The 22,073-nt window shown below is 42.3% G+C and overlaps 1 protein-coding gene across 6 annotated transcripts in view; it reads left to right on the top strand.

The window, feature by feature from the left end:
- Window positions 1–21,071, top strand: part of LOC128112186 (transcription factor BTF3-like) — a 50,704-nt gene extending 29,633 nt beyond the window's left edge. For 4 of the 6 annotated variants that reach the window (XM_052741035.1, XM_052741036.1, XM_052741034.1 and 1 more), the window contains 2 exons: window positions 9,644–9,688; window positions 10,497–15,445. In XM_052741035.1, coding sequence (XP_052596995.1) covers window positions 14,639–15,109 — 471 coding nt within the window. In that variant the 5' untranslated portion in view covers window positions 9,644–9,688; window positions 10,497–14,638 and the 3' untranslated portion in view covers window positions 15,110–15,445. Of the gene's footprint in view, window positions 1–9,643; window positions 9,689–10,496; window positions 15,446–18,481; window positions 19,615–20,713 lie in introns of those variants that run through there. The other 2 variants (XR_008218900.1, XR_008218899.1) reach the window with 2 other exon arrangements.
- Window positions 21,072–22,073: the final 1,002 nt, after the last annotated feature.

Here is a 22,073-nt window from a genome sequence, read left to right as displayed (position 1 = left end):
AGGATCAAGCTACTGGCCAAAAAATATTCATTCATTTGTTTGTTTGTTTGTTTGTATGTGTGTGTGTGTGTTACATGTGCTTGCGTGCACCTGTGCCATGGCACTACTATGGAGGCCAGGGAACAGCTTCTAAGAGTTATTTCTCTCTTTCCACCATGTGGGGCCCAGAGAAGGAACTTAGTTCTTCAGGCTTAGAGGCTTGTGCCGTTGCCTAAGCCATCTTACTGTCCCTTCTTGTTGTTTTTTGTTTTTAACATTTGCTAACGGAAGTGGAGAGAGAGCATGGAGAATAGTTTCTCTCCTTCTTCCCTGTGAGTTCTGGGCTCTTTGCTGACTTAGGAGGTGCTTTCTTTTCTAGTTACTGGCCCCTCCACTTTCCTGTGTCTTCCCATTCTCAGTCCTGAGTAACTCTGTCGGCATTCAAGAACCCGTGGAGCCCAGCGCGGCGGCACAAGCCTGCAGTCCCACCTGAACGGAAGGGCGATGTGCGAGGGTCACTTGAGCCCAAAAGTTTGAGACTGGCTTGAACAGCCTAGCAAAAACAGAAGGCATCATGTGCTCTCTGCATGTGTGTATACATGCATACACACGTTAAATAAGTGCCACGCACGTTTGAATAACAGCTGGTACTCACAGGTGTGCGGGCTTACATCTGGCTGTACCGAAATGAGATGACTTTCTCATGTTGGCAGCTAGATGAACATTAAGTGCTAGAATTATGCTTGTTTCAGGAGCCAATCAATAACAGTTAAATTGTCAAGAAGTTCAAATTCAGCATTTAGAAAAAGTTCTCTGGAGTGGGGAGATTGTTCAGCCCATAAGTGCTTACCAGTGAGCTTGAGCTTGAGCTGAGCGTGATCCCAGGACCCCACAGAAAAAGACAATTCTGCTGCTGTGACCTTAGCATTCCAGCCCTGGGGAGGGGGAGACAAGTAGGATCTGGGGAATTGCTGTCCAGCTTAGCCTAAACTATAAGCCTAAGGCCTAGTGAAAGATCCTGCCTCAAAAAACAAGTTGAGAGCACTTTTGACACCCAGAGTTGACCTCTGACCTTCTAATGCACCCCACTCGCCACATATATACACAAACACATAACTGATAAATAAATTTTCACTTTAAGTTGTGATTTTTTTCCTCATTTGTATTTTGCCTTTTAATTTAAAAAAGCTTTGAATAATTTAAAACAAAAATAAGAATTTAAAATTTCTTTTATCTCTACTTTAAGCAAAGTGGTCATCAAATTTTATAGGCTTTTATCATCAAATTTGTTTATGTTAAATTCGATTATACTTTGTTTAATTCCTGAGATTTTTACTGACACTATAAGATAAATTACAAGAAGAATCTTCATTGTGACAACTGTCTGATAGTTACTGTTTTGTCACTGTGAGGAAACACCATGACCAAGGTAACTTATGGAAGAAAGCATTTAGTTGGGGGCTTGCTTAGAGTTTCAGAGGGTGAGTCTATGGCCATTATGACTAAGATTGTGGACACAGGCAGACATGGCATTGGAGTAGTAGCTAAGAGCTTACATCAGATCTGCAAGATGGAGAAAGAGAGAGAGAGGGACAGAGAGAGAGAAAGACTGAGACCTGGACTTGGCATGTTTTTTTTTTTCTTTCCCCGGAGCTGAGGACTGAACCCAGGGCTTTGCGCTTGCTAGGCAAGCGCTCTACCACTGAGGTAAATGCCCAAACCGGCATGGATTATTTTAAACCTCAAAGACTGCCACCAGTGATACAACCTGGTCACAACTCCCAATCCTTCCCAAACAGTTCCACTAACTGGGAATCAAGTATTCAAATGTATGAGCCTATGGGGAACCTTCAAATGTTCTCATTCAAACCACCACAACAATATTGGGGCTTTGCCACAGTGAGGATGTGACAATGGCTTGATACACATAATGTCATTTGCAATGAATGAAGTCTCTATGTTACTAATGATCTAAAGACCAGTGAGAGTAGAAGTGTGGCTGGGTGGTACAAGGTGCTAAATAAGAATGAGGATACCCCATCATTTATCCTTTTTGCTTCCTTTTTTTCTTCTTTGCAAAAGGGAAAACGTCACACGGTAGTGATGTGATTGTCTGTAATTTTAAACCATCCTAGCTTTGCCTTCGTTAATCAGTTCTTTCATATCAATGCATTCTAAGAGTTTGGTTTGCCAAAAATGTCCTGTCCGTTCTCCTCTTTCCAAAGTGAATATCACAGCAAAGGTTGGAAAGGAAGTGGACTGGACCAAATCCAAGTAACAGCTTCAGGAGGCATATGTGAGGCATGAACAACAGGAAGTGGCTTCTCTAATGCACAGGTCATTGTGTGCTATGTCATTTTCCTTCACTCTCTTTAGACCCATCATAATCCACAGCTCCATAAATCTGTCCACAACACTCCTGACAAGAGAGTGGTTTACAAGGGATTCGTGGGAAATAGGTAAGGTATATGCAGAGGCTAATAAATAACGCAGGCAGCCATTGTGTAGCTAGCCGACCCCGACCTCTGGTTTTGTGTTGGCACTGCAGACGTAATGCATGTTTTTTCCCTTTAACTCTTTACATAGAACTTCACTGTTAATCTTCATTTTAGAGAAAAACCAAAGTTAGTGCTTTCAGCGTTCTCTCTAATTGTTTCAACTCACTTGTTGTTAGGCAAACAATAAACGCATATGTAAAAGTGAACTAGATCAGATTGATCATGGGAAATATTTCTTACTCACCCAGGAAGATTTGGAAAGACTGTCTGGATTCCCCATGGATCAAATGACTGGATCCAGGGAAGCATCACGCTGTGGCACCTTTTCCCCAGAGGCTTACCCTAGCCCTGTGTTTCTTAAGGGAAACGTACATAGAGTCAAAGAAAGTACAAAATTAAAGTGAGACTATTCAGCTGCTATCATAAAAGTACAGCTCAGCAGCAATCTCCCCAGCTCCAGTATTGCTCTTTCTTAATCTGTTTTATTTCACTTACTATGACTTCTAGTTACATTCATGTCCTGCAAATCTAACCATTTCATTTTTATATATGACTGCATAAAATTGCATTGTATGTACTACATGTCTTTATTCATTTGTCATTTGATGGACAAGTAGACTGGATCCATTTCCTATCCACCATGTCAGTTGTATCAGTATACTGGCTTAGAGTCCCTTAATGCCCAGAGTGGGATACCTGGGTCATATGGTTGTTCCCTACATCCTGGTTTAAGTTTTTTTTTTTTTTTTGTTTTTGAAACACCTCCATACCGGTTTCCATACTGGCTGTACCAGTTCACATTCCTATCAGCAGTGAATAATAAAACTTCTCTTGTTTAATTTCTAATGAGATCTTTGCAGCTTAGCTGAAATAAATTAAAACCCTTCTAGAAAATAATTTAGGGACTTAGTGCTCCTACAGCATTCTTAACTTTGTTATTTACATGATTACTATGTATGCATTGTCTGGCCCTTAAGGCTGTTTCCTTCTCTGTGTTAAAATTTACAAAGCCAAAAATAAATAATAAGTAAATACAATTTACATAGCAACTTAGGGCCCTCTTTCCAACTGAGAAGAGTCAATTTTTATAACCAAACCTCCTTTTTAAAAATCGATGTATGTTTTATTTGGCTGGTTTCCTTAACACGTTCAGTAGTCTTGTTAATGAACCTTGCCGTGCCTAACATTTTTCACCTAAGAAAATATCTGTATTTATTTTTTAATAGCATCTCATCTGACTGTATTATTCCTGGGTCACAATATATGTTATTTTTGGATCATATTCTATTTCTCTTTTGGACGACTGTTTTATTTATCTATGGGGTGAAACAAATTACTGGAAATATCACCCACTTAATCCAACAAGCCTTTATTGTTCTACATAGTTCCTAAGAATCAGGAATCTGGGAGTGACTCGGCTTCACAATCTTGCCAAGGTCTTCCTTTATGTTGGATTCCAGCTGCAGGACAGGGCTGTAGTCATCCCGCAGTTTACAGGACCACAGGATGTCCTCCAGGATGTTCACTCATGTGTGGGACTGTGAGCACAAGTCTTAAGTTTCTTCTTTCGTTGGCCTGGCATGGCCGCTGGCTTACCCCCATGGAATGATCCAGAGGTGTATCACTGGGGTTCAAAAGCCCACACCAGGCCCAGTCTCTGGCTTTTTGGTGAGGATGACACCTGCATCCTGATCCTCCTGCTTCAACCTTTAGGGTATCTGGAAATGTCGTAGTTTGCCACCAGGACTGGCTTCTAATTACATTAATTTTTTTTTTTTATCATTTTCTTTCTGTTTTAATTATGATCATTTCTGTCTTGGTTACCATTCGATGGCTGTCAAGAGACACCAAGATCAAGGCAGTTTACTCAAAGTATTTGTGCTAGCTAGATTTATGTCAACATCACACAAACTACAGTCATCTGAGAGAAGGAGACCTCCGTTGAGAAAATGCCTCCAGAAGACCGGGCTGTTGGCAAGCCTGTGGAGTGACGGAGAGGACCCAGCCCATTGAGGGTGGGGCCATCCCTGGGATGGTGGTCCTGAATTCTATAAGAAAGCAGGCTGAGCAAGCTGTGTAGAGCAAGCCAGTAAGCGGCACCCCTCCACAGCCTCGACATCAGCTCCCGACTCCAGGTTCCTGCCCTCACTGCTCTTGATGATGAACTGTTACCTGGAACTGTGAGTGAAATAAACTCATTCCTCCCCAAGTTACTTTGGTCATGGTGTTTCATCACAGCAATAGTAACCCTGACGAAGACAGCATTTAATTAGGGGCTTGCTTACAGTTTCAGAGGGTGGCTCTGAGACCATTATGTCCAGGAGCATGTGGCAGGCAGGCAGGGTGCTGGAGCAGTACCTAAGCGCTTTTATCCCAATCCACAAGTTGGAGGCAGAGAATGCCAGAGACTGGGCCTGGCTTGGACTTTTGAACCCCAATGGGACAGCTCCTCCAACAAGATCATACTTTCCAATACTTCCCAAAACAGTCCCACCAAGTAGGGACTAGGGAGCAAACATCCAAATACATGAGTCTATGAGGTCGTTCAAACCACCATAACCTCTTTCAGTAACACAGAGCTTTCTTGTTTTGGTTTGGTTTTGGTTTTGGTTTCAAGACAGGGTCTCTCTCTGTAACAGCCCTGGCTGTCCTGGAACTCGATTTGTAGGCCAGGCTAGCCTCACTCACAGAGATCTGCCTGCCTCTGCCTCCTGAATGCTGGAGTTTAAAGCACGTGCCGCCACTGCCTGGCCAATGATACAGCTTTTTAAAGCTGCTTTTAGATTTCTTTCTCTGTCTCTGTCTCTGTCTCTCTCTGTCTCTCTCTGTCTCTGTCTCTGTCTCTCTCTCTCTCTCTCTCTCTCTCTCTCTCTCTCTCCTCTTTGTGTGTGTGTGCGCACGCTTGCATCCCCACGTGTCCATATGCATATGCATGTGTACCATATGTGGTCAGAGGGCAACCTTTGGGCGTTGGCTCTCTCCTTCCACTGTATGGGTTACAGAGGTCAAACTCAGGTCATCAGGCCTGGTGGCAAGCACCTTTACTCACCGAACCATCTTACCAGCTTAGAAAAGACTTGGGTTTTGTTTTGTTTTTATTTTGTTTGTTTGTTTGAGCCAGGGTTTCTCAATCTAACAACCCTGGCTGTCTTGGAATTCACTCACAGAGATCCACCTGCCTCTGTCTCTCAGTGCTGGGATTAAAGGCGTGTGTCACCATGCCTGGCTAAGATTTTTATTTTAACAAGTGTTTATTATGTCCTTGTCTTCTGCCTCAATCTCATTATCCTCCTGCTTCTGTTTCCTATGTGCTGGGATTATAGGTATGCGCCACTATGTTCTATTTCGTTTTGTGTAAGTCATGGCCCTTATATAATCTAGCAAGATTTTGTCAGAAAAACCAAATTGAGAAAGTGCACACTATCAATAAGTAATTCTTTCTCTGTTTAAATTCTCCCAGGTCTGAAACAACACAAATAAGTATTTTCTTTGCCAGGAATGGTATCACACACCTGCAATCCCAACAATAAGGAGGCAGAGGTAGGAGTATTTGTTCAAATCCATTCTTGGATCCATACTAAATTCAGGGCCACCATGGGTTGCGTGAGACCTGGTCCAAAAAAAATTTAAATAAATAAATAAAAAGAAGTAGTTTTATTTCCTTTATCCTGTGAACATGACACATGCACGTGTACACACACACATACATACACACACACACACACACACACACACACACACACATCTACATACACACCTTTCACTGCAGTAAGCATCTTTGTTCACATACTTATATTGTATAATGTACATGTGTTAGTAGACTAAATCCCTAGGAAGAAAAATTCATGAACTTCTAAAGATGTGTTGGCAATGACATTTCCATTGTAGAATATTATTTTAATGAGGCAAAGATATGTTACATTGGTTTATGCTGCAGAATATTACTTTAACTATGTGAAGATGTGTTACTTTTGCTTATATTACATTTGTTTAATTATGTAAAGATGTGTTGCATTTGTTTCACCTTGCTTGCCTAAGGCATCTGATTGGTCTAATAAAGAGCTGATCGGCCAATAGCTGGGCAGAGAAAGGATAGGCGGGGCTGCCAGGCAGAGAGAATAAAGAGAAGGAGAAGTCTAGGCTTGAAAAGGAGAAGAGAAGGAAGAGGAGAGAAAGAGGAGAGAACAAGGGAGACACCAGAGGCAAGAAACAAGGCCGATGCCAGCCAGCCATAGAGAAGCAGTGAAAGTAAGATATACGGAAGTCAGAGAGGTAATAAGTAAGCCCCAACGCAAAAGGGAGATAAATAGAAACGTGAGAGAGACCAGCTCCTTCTTTACCCCCCACCAGGGTACTCTTGAGCAGGGAGGAACGAGAAGTATGTAGATAGACATATAGAGGAGAGAGACAGTTAGAAACACAGGATAACTCGGGAGGGCCTGGGTCAAAGGAATGCCAAGGGGTGGAGCAAAAGACGCCCCCCCCCCCCCCCCCCCCCCCCCCCCCCCCCCCCGAGCACAGCCAAGTGCAGACCATCCCAAATACCTGGTAACCATGCATGTGGTCAGCCATCCCCTAATGCAGCCCTGCTGTGGAAAGCAAGCTCAGATCTCACTCGGAAGCTTTTGTGGGCTTTCACAGAAACAGGTTAAATTATAAGAGCTAGCCAGAAAAGTGCCTTAGCTAGGATGCGCATTCAAAACTAGTAATAAGTCTCCGTGTGATTTGGGAGCTGGTTGGTGTCCTAAAAGAGAAAGCATTTCAGGCACTGTTTTGAAAGATGTGCTTACTTGGCCTATGCTTTTGAGACTGAGAAACTTAGATTTTGGTTGTTTGACACTTTTGAGGCCCTCCTTAGCAACGTGTAAAATTCCCTGTAAATTATAGGGTTGGTTTGTTTCTTTCTTTTTCTGAGACAGTCTTAACTGTGTAACCCAGGCTATCTTTAGACATACAGTTCTCCTTCTGCCGACTAAGTGTTTAGATTAGTCTCTGATGGCATGTCCAGTTCTCTGATTCATTTTAATTGATACTTGAAAGCAAAGATTATTATTTTATCAGAATTATGTAATTAATAAAGTGGGTAAATGTCCTAAACACTTGGATACTGAAGTTCTGTTTGGTTCAAGTGTGTGGGTCTCTGCTGAAGACTTTTTCAAGCATTGCAATATCTGCCCTTCATTTTTTTTTCTGTGTTATTATAAGTTATAAAGATAGGGGCCAACAACTATAGATTAAAACCTGGAAAAGTAACTTATTGCATGAACTGCCCAGAGTATCTTCTACTCTGTCCTTCTTGCCAACGATACCAAGATCACTAATTTGCTTAGTTCATAAGCACTTATCCAATAAATGTTCACCAAGAAATTAGCATGTATTATTCATCCAATTATGACCACAGCTTTCTGATATAAGGGCTATTAAAATTCTTATTTGATCTGTATGTGAGACTATGTCAGTAGTAATATTCCTAGAGAAAGATGAGGTTGGAATTTGAACCACTGCATCTGACTTCTTAGAGCAGTTAAAGAACATTGCCCTCCACATCAGATACTGTTTGTGGAACATCACAGCTGCACGCTCAGGAGGAATGTTTTCAATCAACACTGACTGCATTGTTATTACTTTGCATATTGGAAGTGACCAATCGTATCTGATAATAACTACAGTGAGAATTATTTTCAGTCTTTCCCAGAATGACTTTGAAGGAAAACAAAACAAAACAACAAAATAAGAAACAAATGAGAAGAACAGAGTTCCCAGTGAGTAGAAGGAACAGGTCTGTGGAAGTGCAGATGTATAGTTTTGTGCATAGTTATATCTTGGACCTGTGTGATGGTTAGTGTTAACTGGATCTGGAATCACCTAGGAAACAGGCCTCACAGGCAGGTTGTGGGAGGTTATCTAGGTTTGATATGATTGTTGTCGGAAGATCCATCCTAATTGTGGGCAGAGCCGTCCCCTAGGCAAGAGATCCATGATATATAGAACAGAGAAAGCAAGCTGCGCAGCAGCATGCATTCCTTGTTCTACTTTCTGATTGTGGGTGTGATAGCCCCAGCATTTTCAGCCCCCCCCCCCCCACTGCTCTGAATTCCCTGCCATGATTGGTTATATTCTTGAACTGTGAGCCTTCTCCCTTTAAGTTGCATTGGTCAGAGTATTTTTTATCACAGCCACAGGAAACAAAACCGAGACTATGCGGCTTCTCTAGTGTAAATATGTACACACGCACAGTTCCGGATACACACGAAACCCAAGGCACTGACATTTTACATGACCTTGAGGGCGTGGACACTCAGCAGTGGCTCAGAGAGGACCTTGGAAAACCTGTACCTACCAGTTAGATAAATAGCTCTCTATTTGCTCTTTTCACTGCTCGGTTCAGACTTCTTTGAAATTCACCAGTCTTCATCCCAGGTTGTGCCCCAAAGCTTCACACCATGCTAAGAAACTCCTGGTGTAGGGCTGTTAGCTAAAAATGATAGGAGACCATTGTTTAGATCTAAACTACACTTTTTATTTATAAAACCACCTTCCTGGGGCTGGAGAGATTGCTCAGCTGCTAAAATGCTCCCCTTGAAATTGTGAAGACCCAAGTTTAATTCCCAGAACCCACATAGAGAGCTGGGCTATTGACCCCCAACCAGTATAGAAGCATCAAGTGCTTCTTTTTATGGATGTTTCTGTTCCCAAACTTTGCCAGCTTTGTGTTTACTAGCCCCTTGATCCAAAACAAGGAATGCCTTTCTTTCCTAAATTTTCAATATAAAAATACTTCTGTCTACCCTTGTTGCTGGTACTTGTGGAAAACACCCCAGATCGCCTATTGCTATAACATGGCTTTCCTACAGGAAGTCCCTCCTTCTCAGTCCCGGTCCATTGGCCAGGTATTGACCTGCCCATCTGTAATAGAAACTCTGTTTTCTTGACCAGCAGTTTTCCTTGAATGGGTCTTTATTGCTACAGTAACAGAACCATTCCTACCATCCATGTCATCTTCCCAAGGTGGAATCTGAGAGACTAGGAGTTAGATTGACTCCTTGGTAGACAGACAGCTAGGGAGGGGGCCATGACTAGGTAACAAAGGTAGCAAATTCCCAAGATGTCCGACTTCTTCCTTCCTCTTCTAACTTGAGACGTTGGCTTTTGTCTCCCACCATCAGAGCCTTGCTGGTGGACTGGCACTACAAGTTCCAGGTGGAATTAAGGTATGTTGCACAGCAGTTCTGGGCCCCATCAACCATTCTGTCTTTCTTCAAACGGACCAACCCTAAATACGGGGAGGAAAACTCTCAGAAACATTAAAATCCCCAAGCCCTGGAGAAGAGACAGGGTCGTCCACTTTCCAGGTCCCCCCTCTACTTTGCAGAGGGATCTTTTTCTCTGTATGCCGGCTGTGTGTGTGTGTGTGTGTGTGTGTGTGTGTGTGTGTGTGTGTGTGTGTTTCCTCACCCCCAACAAACAACCCCTCTTCCACTGCTGATTCTCTGCTAGCGTTTGGGATTTCTCTGTTGCTCCCTGTTGGGCGTCAGAATTTTTCTGCCTTTTGATTCTTTAGCTGGCAGAGAAAACAAACCTGATTGAGACCCCTAGACTGTATCACGCCCGTTTGGAAAGTCCTCTGTTGTCCTTCCGCCAGCTGTTGGTAACTCCCAGTCTGTTTTCTAAATGGAGATATTTTGCAGTCATCTTTCTGATAGGAGGTGTTTTTAATGAGAAAGGAAACGGATGCTGTTCCTATCACTGGCATCAAGTGGTGCCTTTCTGTTTCAAGTTTCTTAGAATATCCTGCCTGGGCCCGGGTTCCTACTGCAACCCACGGAGTTCTGTTGCTTTAAGTCATTTGTCCAAGACTTGCTAACTGGCCTTAAACCTTGCTCAGTTTCTCTCTGCTGTCCAGTCTCAGGTTTCAATCCCAAGCCTCCCGCTGTTCTACCTCCTCTTGTCTGCCAGTGCCAGCTCAGTTTCCACCCCACATGGAATTTACTACTCACAACCCCACCCTCTTTCTTCCAGCCCCACTGATCCAGTACACACATTGTACGCTTGGTGCTTCTCTACCTTGGAAGATCGTGAATTAGGTAACGTTAAAGGTATTTGTGCTCTATCTTGCTACTCTGTGCTTAAGAAAAACAAATATTGTTTGTAATGTAATAGGTTAGGTAAGATCCTTTGTAAAAAACAAAAACAAACAAACAAACAAAAAACAAGACAGCCCCAACAGAATAAGGGTATAGTTGGTATTTCTCGATTCATGATATGTATGCTGCAAACGCATTGAGTTTGAAAGTTCAGCCAGGGGTTAGTGAAGGGTTAATCACAAGTGTAAGCAGATTGGGAGTTTGGAAACATAGGAATGTAGCAGAGATTATCTGTAAGTCAGTACAAAGATTTCATATCCTGCCCCTAATCCTGAAAATATTGGAGACCTCCCAGGGGCCTCTGGACTTGGCGACTCTGTCTTCACCTAAGGTGGTTTTGACTTTCACTCCAGTGTGTCTGCAGCACTCTCGAAGGCCAGAGCTTGCTATTTGATAGGACTATTTGCATTTCAAAGCTAATCAGTATTGAATAATGGGCTGGTAAAAGAAGAGTAAGAGGGTTATTGTGTGGGTTTTATTATTGTGTAAACTTGGGAATACAAGCTGAGCGGGCTCTGGGAGCTGCACTCAAATTCCAGCAGATAAGAAAGTGGCTTATGTAAAAGGCCTTTTAATGAGTGAGTTACTCATTACTTCCCCCGCAGTGAGAGCCTGGCACGGATCACATGACTGCTGGGCTTCATAAGGAAGTAAAAACAAAAAGTGAAGAGAAAACTATTACTCATACTCCACTCTTAAGTAAAAGCACTCCTTAAATCTGTAGCTTTTACTCTCTTGTGACTTTTGAGTTAATAAATGATTATGTTTCATTTTTCCAGCTCGGACTGAACAATTATAACTCTAGTTCAATTGCACTTCACAAGTTCAATTCAGCAAGGAAAAAAGGGAAAATATTGACGCTGGCTCTCACCCTAGAGTTGATTCCATTAGTTTGGGGTGTGTCCTCATAAACAATATTTTCTGTTAGTTCCCACTTGGTGTGCTCAGGTTGCTTGGGACCTCTAGATGGCTCAGTGGTAAAGACACTTGCCTACAAGCCTGAGGATTAGAGATCCTGGGACTCAAACGGACTCACCCGTGGAGAGAACTGACTCCAGCAAGTTGTCCTCTGACTTACACACACACCCCATGCTGTGACCAACACGCACACACGATATTTTTCCTCACAAAAAGACCTCTAAAAAGACCTGATCAATGTTCCTATTGTCTGCAGTAAGGTCTCACTGTGAGGGGCAGGCTTGATTAGAACTTTCTATATCGTCCAAGCCGACTCCTGTATTTCCCTCTCAAGTGCATTCATCACCACTCCTGACTGTTGTAGAATATTATTTTAAGAGGTGTTACATTTGTTTATGCTGTATAACATTTCTTTAATGATGCAAAGATGTGTTGCATTCTTTTATGTTGCATTTGTTTAACTCTGTGAAGCTGTGTTACTGTGCCTGTCTAAAACACCTGATGGTCTAATAAAGAGCTGAACGGCCAATAGCAAAGCAGGAGAAAAGATGGGCGGGGCTGACAGGCAGAGAGGATAAATACAGGAGAAATCTGGGAAGCAAGAAGAAGAAGGAGGGTGCAAGGGGCCAGCCACCCAGCTACACAGCCAGCAGTGGAGTAAGAAAGAAAGATATACAGAACTAAGAAAAAGGTAAAAGCCCAAAGGCAAAAGGTAGATGGGATAAATTTAAAGTTAAGAAAAGCTGGCAAGAAATAAGCCAAGCTAAGGCTGGGCATTTATAAGAAATAATAAGTCTCTGTACAATTATTTGGGAGCTGGATGGCAGGCCCCCAAAAGAGAAAAACAAAACAAAAAACAGACAGTATTTTGGCATTCCAACGTGCGACTAGAGTAAAAGAAAATCCACCTGGCATGTCCTAAAGTTTAACTGAACACAGCTGTTGGTTAAAAAAGAAAATAGATCATATATAAAAATCTGTCTGTCTACTTAATGTAGATGTCAGTATAATCTATATGCAGAAAATGCACCACTATTAAAATATGAATAGTAAAAAAATATTTTCTACATATCTAAGCATGCTTTTGGCATATCTTGGAAACCACTGTTCCACAGAGAATATCAGTTCCTTGGCATGGAATGCAAGTTTCTGTTCTGGCACAATCTCTCTCTCTTGCTGTTATATTTCCCTGCTGGTTTTATATTGTCAACATTGCTTTGTGTGTGTTTGTGTGCATGCTTGACAATGCATGTGTGTGAGTAGGCCAGAGGACAACCCTGGGTGTTGTTCATTGCCTGATCTATTTTGGGAATTAAGATCTCTCTCTGGACTGGAACTTGTCAAGTAGCCCGGACTGGCCAGCCAGTGATCAGGGGATCTGTCTTTTCCCACCTTTCCAACACCAGGATTACAAGATTGTGCTACTATACACATTTTTTTTTTTTAAAAATAGAATCTGTACATTAGTAGAATTGAAGTCTTCATGCTTATAAGAACATTATTGACTGAGTTGACTTGCTTCAGCCCTGCTGCTGTTTGCTCAACATGTATGTCTCTATTAGCCAGTTTGCTGTTACTAAAGTGAAATACTTGACGCGTGGTATATATGAAGTAAAGAGAAGTTTCGTTAGCTCACAGTTACAGAAGTTCAAGTTCAACATGGGTGATCCTGTCCCTGGATAGGTGAATACACTGTGTGACAATGGTTGGGCACCAGATAGAAGGAACAGTCACGTCTCAAGCCATGGGTAGAAAGAGAGATTGTGTCCTACAATCTCTGGGGCACTTAACAGGAACTAGAGCTGGTTAAGCTTTTAGGCTTTTGAGCAGCAGTTCAGCTGAAATCCATTTGGATGAAGACTCAGAAGCTTCCAGTCTGAGGCAACAGGATCAGCTGAGGAATTGGTGAGGCGAAGAAGTTGTGGCTTGTTCTGCTTCTCTGATCTTCCAGCATTCACCCTAATACCTGGCTCAGGTTTGATTTTATTAATAAGATCTTTTAAGATTCGTGCTACACCTATTAGCATCACCATGGGGACTGATACCTTAACATACAGGCCTTTGGGGGAAAAACTCCCCACATCTAAACCATAACAAAGCACCACCCCTCTATGTTGCTATTACCTCTTTGTTTTTGTTGTTTAATCGGTGCTGTATTCCCAACTGTCTTGAGTCCATATTCTGAGATGGGGATTGGGTAAGACAGCTTCTGCGTAACCCCTACTTTGGGCTTACACTGTATCTTCCCCTCCATCCATTAAGGAGTCATCAAATGGGGGCAAGTCTTGGGTAAGGCAAATCCTGGAGCACCATCACCTCCAGTGGCCAACGATTGTGGGAATAAATGCTTGAATGTCAAGTGGGACCTGGGACGCTCACCACTGCTTGTGGCGATTAACCAGCTCACTCAAAGGTGTCATTGTTCATCATACTAGTTTTTACTTTCTTTTTTCCAAGCTTCTACATTTCGCTTACATAATTTAAGTATAAAAATAAGAATAGTTAGGACAGTGTAGTCATTTTTCTACGTTTTACCCAATTTAAAATTCAATTCTTTATTTTGAAGTGATTTGTTCCAAATTAAATTAAAAATTCTTTTTTTTCTCCAGCATTGGGAAAATATAATATCAGATTAATAGATTGTTTTCTTAGCAACTATATTGAGGTGTGATTCCTGCAGAAACAGATTTTAAATAAACTTGCTGCTTCTTAGCACTCAGTCTCATTATGCTGAAAAGTTACTATGCACTTCATTTTGGGGCACGAATACACAAATACCACCCTACCTAGCTGGCCTGGAACTTGGTGTGTAGACTTAGCTGGCCTTGACCTCATAAAAATCTGTCCACTTCTGCCTCCTGAGTGCTGAGATGAAAGGTTTATACCACTATGCCCAGTCTGTGAGGGTTTTTTTTGTTGTTGTTGTTGTTGTTTTTTTTTTTTTGGTAAGAATTAATTGCATGATCAAAAAATACATACAGGCCATCTTGCGTCCCTGCGTGTGTGCACCTTATCTCAGCTGGTCTGGCTGAGACCCCCTGAGTGCGAACCCTAGTCCCCCGCTTGGCCCCATTTCCACTCTGACAAGAAGAAACAACCATGAACCAGGAGAAACTGGCCAAACTGCAGCCACAAGTGCGCATTGGTGGGAAAGGAACTGCTCGCAGAAGGAAGAAGGTTCACAGAACAGCCACAGCAGATGATAAAAAACTGCAGTTCTCCTTAAAGAAGTTAGGAGTGAACAATATCTCTGGTATTGAAGAGGTGAATATGTTTACAAACCAAGGAACCGTGGTCCATTTTAACAACCCTAAAGTTCAGGCATCTCTGTCAGCAAACACCTTCACCTTTACAGGCCATGCTGAGACAAAGCAGCTGACAGAAATGCTTCCCAGCACCCTAAACCAGCTCAGAGCGGACAGTCTGACTAGTTTAAGGAGACTGGCTGAAGCTCTGCCCAAACAATCTGTGGATGGAAAAGCACCACTTGCTACTGGAGAGGATGATGATGATGAAGTCCCAGATCTGGTGGAGAATTTTGATGAGGCTTCTAAGAACAAGGCACACTAAAATGAGGTGACTTCTGAAGACGGTGACACCTGCAGAAGTTACAGGAGCTGCTATTTTATATCATGACTGCTTTTTAAAATTCTTTTGTTTATGGATCTGATAAAATCTAGATTGCTAATATTTTTAACCTTGAGCCCCTTGGACACTGAAGCTTTTTCAGTTTTTGCTTAAACACAATTCATTCTTGGCAGCAAATTAAGCTGAAGAAGCCTGGGAATAAAGTTTGAGAAAGGGTTAATAAAATTCTTTGCCTAGTTAAAAAAAAAAGTACATACAACACCAATAATATAGGAAATAGTAAATGCTTCATTTTGCTTCACTAGATAAAGAAAGAAAGAAGGAAGGAAGGAAGGAAGGAAAGAGAAAGAAAGAAAGAAAGAAAGAAAGAAAGAAAGAAAGAAAGAAAAAGAAAAAAAGAAAGAAAGGTGAAATGAGATCCTTGCTCTGAAGGAACTGAAACGTATTTAACTGATAGAACACTAAATAATGAAAAAATTCAAATAACCACATTTTGTTTGTTTGCTTGTTTGATGTGTGTGTGCATGCATGTGTGCACACGTGCCTATACACTGGAACAGGTATGTAGTATGTGTGGAGCTCATCAGTCTTTTGTCCACAGATAACATGCCCTTCTTTTTGAGACAGGGTATTTCAGTGGCTTGAACCTTATCTAGTAGGTTAGGTTGGCCAGTTAGCCCCAGGCATCACCCCGTCTCTGCCTCCCCAGTGCTGGGATTACAAGCATGTGCTACCAACACCTGACTGAAAAAAATTATGTATGAGTATATAATATACATGTGTACATGATTTAAATAAATGCTGAGTGTATACATTTCACAGCTAAAGAAGAAATGGGAAGGACCCCAGCTGGTGGCCAAGCTTGAGAGAAGAACCAGATGATGGAACAGAAGACAGGTGGAAGGTCAGAGAGGCTGATGTGAGGAAGTGAAACTCTTACAGGAACAGGGGTCAAGAAGGCAAGCAGGAGATGACAGCAGATGTCAGGTTCAAGGGAGAGCTGTTCAAACCTCAGAGAGGACAAGTCAGGTTGCATCATGCAGAAAACGGAGCATGCAGGAGCCCTTAAGGAAACGTGACTCTGAGTCTGTCACCTCCCAAGACTCAAGTTTGAATTCCTCAACCAGTCCTCCTCTTGAAAAAATGACCAACTCCTTCTCCCTTAGTCTCCCTGTTTTCTTACTCCTCCAACATGCACAAATGGCTGCTAATTCCCAAGTTAGAACGGATCTTCCCATGTTCTCAAGGTACTCCGTTTAACCCGTGGTCGTAACATCAGTTAATTTGTCTCTTGATTATATTCTTTGGGTTCTTTGTTATTCTCAGGTTGTATGCCTATAGAGAGTGGACAGAGCTTTGCCTCCACCCGCTGTCCGGACTCAGGGATAGAGTAGTATCCGTGAGGGTTACTTAAAGCAGTTATTTCTCAGGGTGAGATATTGAGGGTTCTGAATGCTGTTCCCTCCCACAAACTGACAATACACATTATAATAGGTATAACATAAAACGCTGCTTAATAGCTAGTAGAAGGCAGGTTTATAAACATTTCTCTGCTTGAAGAATCCGTCTTACTTGAACTGCAGCAGATTTTTGATCCAACAGGTGGAAGTAATTCTGTCATATCCTAGAAATGTTTGTCAAGGTGCAAGTTTACGGCAAGTGACTTACTAGGAAAAAAAGGAAAGTATATCTTTTTAGAAATGATAATATGTAGACATCTTGGGAAGAAACTTTTCTAGCTCTCCTGCTTTAGGTATATTAAAGAAAAAATTTCTGTTATCATTGCTTGATTTAAAACAGAAGGAATGATCATAATGCTCAAACTTGACTGTTTCATATTGCAAAGCAAATACTGTCTGCTTCAGTTGAGTCATGTGCAGAGCTGGACTTTGGCACTTTGGTTGATAAATGCTATCAACGTTTACAAGACCGAAACTTTCCACGAGGCACTTTTTTTTTTTTTATTGCTTAGGTCATAGTTGGTTTTGAATCTCTACCTGTTCTGTGCTTACACCAGCTTTACATGGGGGGTGAGGGGTGAGGAAGTCTCTGGACGCCGAGAATACTACTCAGTGAAGGCCAAGAAAAATATAAGCCTGGGCTGTTCATCAATGAATGAATAATAGGTATGAATGAGTAACAAATGCACCATAGTCTTCTTTTGAGAACTATTTTTTAATCACTCCTGGAAGGCCAGGACTAGAGGACTACGTCATACATGACTTTCTAGCTCCTTTGGTAAATAAACAACTTCGGGGATTCCCTGTACCTCTTCCCTTAGCAAATAAGTCCAGGTAGTATTGTACTGAGAATGATGTTCTTACCAGCTGGGGAGCATGATGGCCTTGTTTACTACAGAAGATATTCATTCAGCTGGGGAGTGCTGCTCAGTGGTAGAGGGCTCACCTACTGTGTGTAAAGCCCTAGATTCGGCACCCTCCCACACACATAAATAAATGGTAAACATAAATAAATTCATTTGAAACAATGGGACTTCTTCAATTGAAGAAAAGAATGAGAGAATGAAAGGGCCAAGGCAGAAAAGTTTGACAAAAGGTGGTTTTGAAATTGGGAGCTTCTTGTGATATTAGTCTGAAAATTGTGACCTAGGAAGAAGCATGATCATACAATACGAGCCAACCCAGTGACTTAAGATGTGCTCTCCCAGACAAACCAGTCAAGGGTGGACAATTCCATAACAGATAGAATGGCTAGCTTGCTGTGCTTCGGGGCAGGGTACCTGTGGCAGATTGAAGAAGAATATCAAGTTAGAATATTCTTTTCTTGTTTGCTTTTTTGAGACAGGGTTTCTTTGTGTATCTTTGCTGTCCTGGAACTCACTCTGTAGACCAGGCTGGCCTAAAACTCACAAAGATCTGCCTGCCTCTGCCTCCCAAGTGCTGGGATTAAAAGCGTACGCCACCAAACCCAGTTTAGAATATTACTTCTGGTTGACAACAATTAATATATTTCAAAATGTGGAATAGGTCAGAGCAGTTCTTAACCTGTAGGTTGCAACCATCAGAAAACACATATTTCCGATGGTCTTAGGAACCCCCCAACCATAAATTTATTTTCGTTGCTGCTTTATAACTATAATTTTGCTACTGAGCTGTGTCTCAGTTCCTAAAACCTTTGGAGATATGTGTTTTCTGAGGGTTGTGACCCACAGGTTGAAGACCTCTGGAATAGGGGAACTCAGAATGTTTTTAACACAAAGAAATAATAGAGGGATAGATATACAAATTTACCCTGCTTTGAACATTATACATTGTATGTATTGAAATGTTGCATGGTACTTCACAAACTTGCACAATTCGTCTGTGTTGATTAAAAGTTTTTTTTTTTTTTAAGGAAAGAAAGTCATTTCTGAATATTGGTGCCCTCCTCTGTCACATGCTATTCTCCGCTTTCCTAATTCCAAGCACAGGAGCTGTCCTGCGGTTTGTGTAAGAAGTGTTAGTACATCATATTAGCTGTTTTAATACATATGAGAGCTGTTTTGTAAGGGTTTGCTTGCCAGCAGCTGGGGCTGAGGAGGTCCACGGCTTCCAGCCAGATTCCGGAGTGATGTAGGAATGAGGACTAGACAGCAGCGTGCTCAGGCTTTCAGACTGGAACAGACAGGATGAAGATGTAAGCCCCGTCCTGGTTTGAGTAGTAATTTAGCATAGGTATTGATTTAGGAAGATCTAAAAGGTATACAATTAATGCCAAGGCAAATGAGGGGTCTCTCGAAGTGAGCGGATGATGACAGATTATGGACTGCACTTACTTCCTTATCATTACATATTTTTAATACCTAGCTGCTAAGATGGTAGCTAAAAAGAAAATGTCCTGGTGTAATTTTTACAACAGTAAATCTCTTCCCATGGCTGAGTTTCTAACCATAGGAAACTTGTATTTCTAAGCAAAAGAATTTCATGTGAAGCTGCAAAGCAGGGTGAGGTTAATTCTTCAGTTTATGGGTCAGAGAGTACTGGAGCTGGAGAACTGTTTATTTCTTTGCCGATTCGTGGTATTTATTTATATATTTGGCACCTGGTCCCATGGATTCAGACAGGTGATTTCTTCAGGATAATACAGATGTAAAATCCCCCTGACCTTCCAGCTCCCATTTAGAACTCAAAACTAAGAAAGATCCCTCCAATCTCTGTATAGGAATTGATGTCATGAGATTCTGGCAATGAGCCAGTCTATGAATCAGAGACACTTAGGCCCTCACCATTTTTTAATTTAAGACACAATTACAATAAACTTGGTTATCCGGGTTTATCTAGCCCCTAGGAGGCCAGAGGAGCCCAGAGCTATATACACATTTACTTGGCATTAACAGTTCCACAAGAGATTTTCATGTACATTATTCATTGCTTAGATCAGTGATTGCATGAAGAAGTGACCACCAGTTACCTGACAGTCCCAAGAAGACAGAAAAATTGTAAATCGTGGGCACATAAACCACAAGAGCACTCTGGAAGATAGCCACGGTGAGAGGGACCGAGAAGCATAGGTCTCAGTTCCTACAGTGAATCACTTTTATTTTTGCATGGACTTACCATCATGACGACAGACAGTTACATGTGTGCGTGTGTATTTCTCTGTGAAGAGGTTTCAACTGGATCTAAACTAGAACCAGAGCCCTGAGACCTGTGTTTGCGAGGTCCATGCTTCAGTAATATAATGAGGCTGGCAGGATGGGTCAGTAGGTTAAATACTCGCTGCTAAGCCTGGTGCGTGAGTTTAACCCCCAGGGCACACGTGGTGGAGGGGGAAAGCTCCCTGAAGTTGTCATCTGACTCCCCACCCCATGTCATGGCAGCCCCCCTCAAACATCACACGTAATATAAAGAAATGTTAAAATGTTTTTACAAATATGATAAAATGCAGTGAATATTTCTTTAAAAAACCTTAACTAATTTGTGTGTGTGTGTTGGGGGGGTGCTTATGTGTCTGCAGGTGCATATATGTGCGTATGCACACACATGTTGTGTGGAGGTCAGAGGACCCACTCAGGTGTCATTCTCATGGACATCATCTATCTACTTCTAGACAGGGTCTCTTATTGGCCTGGAACTCACCATTAGGCTAGAGACTGGCCACTGAGCTCCAGAGATCCTCCTGTCTCATTTGCCTAGTTCTAGAATTACAGGTGTTTGCCACCACATCTGGCACTTTTATGTAGGTTCTAGAATCAAACTTGGTCCTTATGCATATGCATAGAAAACACGTGATAGACTGAGCTACGTTCCTACCCCTGACTTCTGCCAACTTCTGATTTCCAACTGTGAAAATTTGCATGAAAACTGTTCATACGTCATTCATAAATTTCATGCCGTTAGGTGTCTGTCATAATTATACTATCTGACAAAAGAAACTGGAGGAATTGAGGTTTTATTTGGGGGTCACAGTTTGAAGGTACAGTCCACCATGGCAGGAAGGGCACAGCGGAGGGAACATGAAGCAGCTGGTCACATTTAGTCCATAGACAGAATGAGGAGGAGAAGAAGAGGAAGAGACAGAAGGAGGGAGGAGGGGAGGGAGTGGGGACAAAGGCTCAGTTCAGCTCATGCTCTCTTTCTTCTTCAGTCTAGGACCCTCTGGAATGGTGTCAACTGCATTTAGACTCATGGGTATTCCCACTGCAATGAACCCAACCTTCAAACTCCCTCATGGACGTGCCCAAGGTTTATTTCCATGCTGATTCTAAATTCTATCAAACTGATAATCAGTATGTGATAATCATCACAATGTCTTTCATCCAAAATACCAAAAATGTCTATGAAGAAACTGAGATGAATTCTTTCTTAGATTAGTTGTGTTTGTCTCTTGAAGGAGCTATAGTTCTACATACTGGGAGTCATTTGAAAATAAAGGTTAAAACCTACGTGTGATGTATGTAACTTCTTTATTCCTAACAGTCTTGCTATACATTGCATGTTTATCTCCTACCCCTCAAATTTCACATTTCTGCATTGAAATACTTACCCCCCCCCCCCCCGCCCAGGTACATTGCTGACTGGGAGGTGGGACATTGGAGGGTGATTAGGACATGAAAGCAGAGTCCCTGTGAAGACATCAGTGCTTCATAAGGCTCAGAGAAGTATCATGTTGTTGTATGTTGTGTGACTATCCCCTTTGAACCGAAGCATCCCTTCGTGGAGAGAACACGGCAGCTCAGGAAGCTAAGGAGGCTTAGGAGACTCAGAAAGCTCAGAGATCCCAAGGCTCGGTAGGCTCTTCCCTGAGGTTGTAAATGCAGCAAACAGTTGCTAAGCAAGAGGACTCATCAGCAGAGATGCCTGTGAGTTGGTCAGGGATGTCTGGAGTTGCAGCTTTAGTGCGTCGTCATCCATGTACAGTGGGCCTTCCGGTGATGCAGCTGCCTTGGTACACATGCTGCACAACCCCAGTAAAGGGCCTTCCGGTGATGCAGCTGCCTTGGTACCCATGCTGCATAACCCCAGTAAAGGGCCTACCGGTGATGCAGCTGCCTTGGTACCCATGCTGCATAACCCCAGGAAACTCACTAGTTCACTAAGCTTGCCTTGGGTGGAGGCATTTCTTTGGTTTGCTATCAGTGTTCTGCCTGGGAGGTCAGAGGAACACTTGCAGGAGTCCTGTATCTTTACACAACGTGGATTGAATTCAGGTCCTCAGGCTTGGCCATAGGCGCACTTGCCTGCTGGGCTGTTTTGCTAGTCCAAAAATACCTTACTTTTTGAGTCTTATTTTCCTACTTAAGATATCTAAGTATCAGTGTTAATGCTAGCTTAGAGCATAGGGTAAGAAGTAAGAGCACTTCTGGCTTCACTATTGTCTCTGGACTATGGTCATATTTGATTTCATTTTAAAATGTTTTTGTTGGTGGCATGGGGGGTAGGGGGTTAAGTGCAGGGCCCCGGGCATGCTAAGCATGTGCTCTACAGAGGTGCTACCTGCAGCCTCA

Source organism: Peromyscus californicus, unplaced genomic scaffold (genome assembly GCF_007827085.1).
Source record: "Peromyscus californicus insignis strain IS unplaced genomic scaffold, ASM782708v3 Scaffold_16__1_contigs__length_79575227, whole genome shotgun sequence".
In the NCBI taxonomy this organism is placed as follows: domain Eukaryota; kingdom Metazoa; phylum Chordata; class Mammalia; order Rodentia; family Cricetidae; genus Peromyscus; species Peromyscus californicus.
This window is presented reverse-complemented; position numbering and strand designations above follow the sequence as displayed.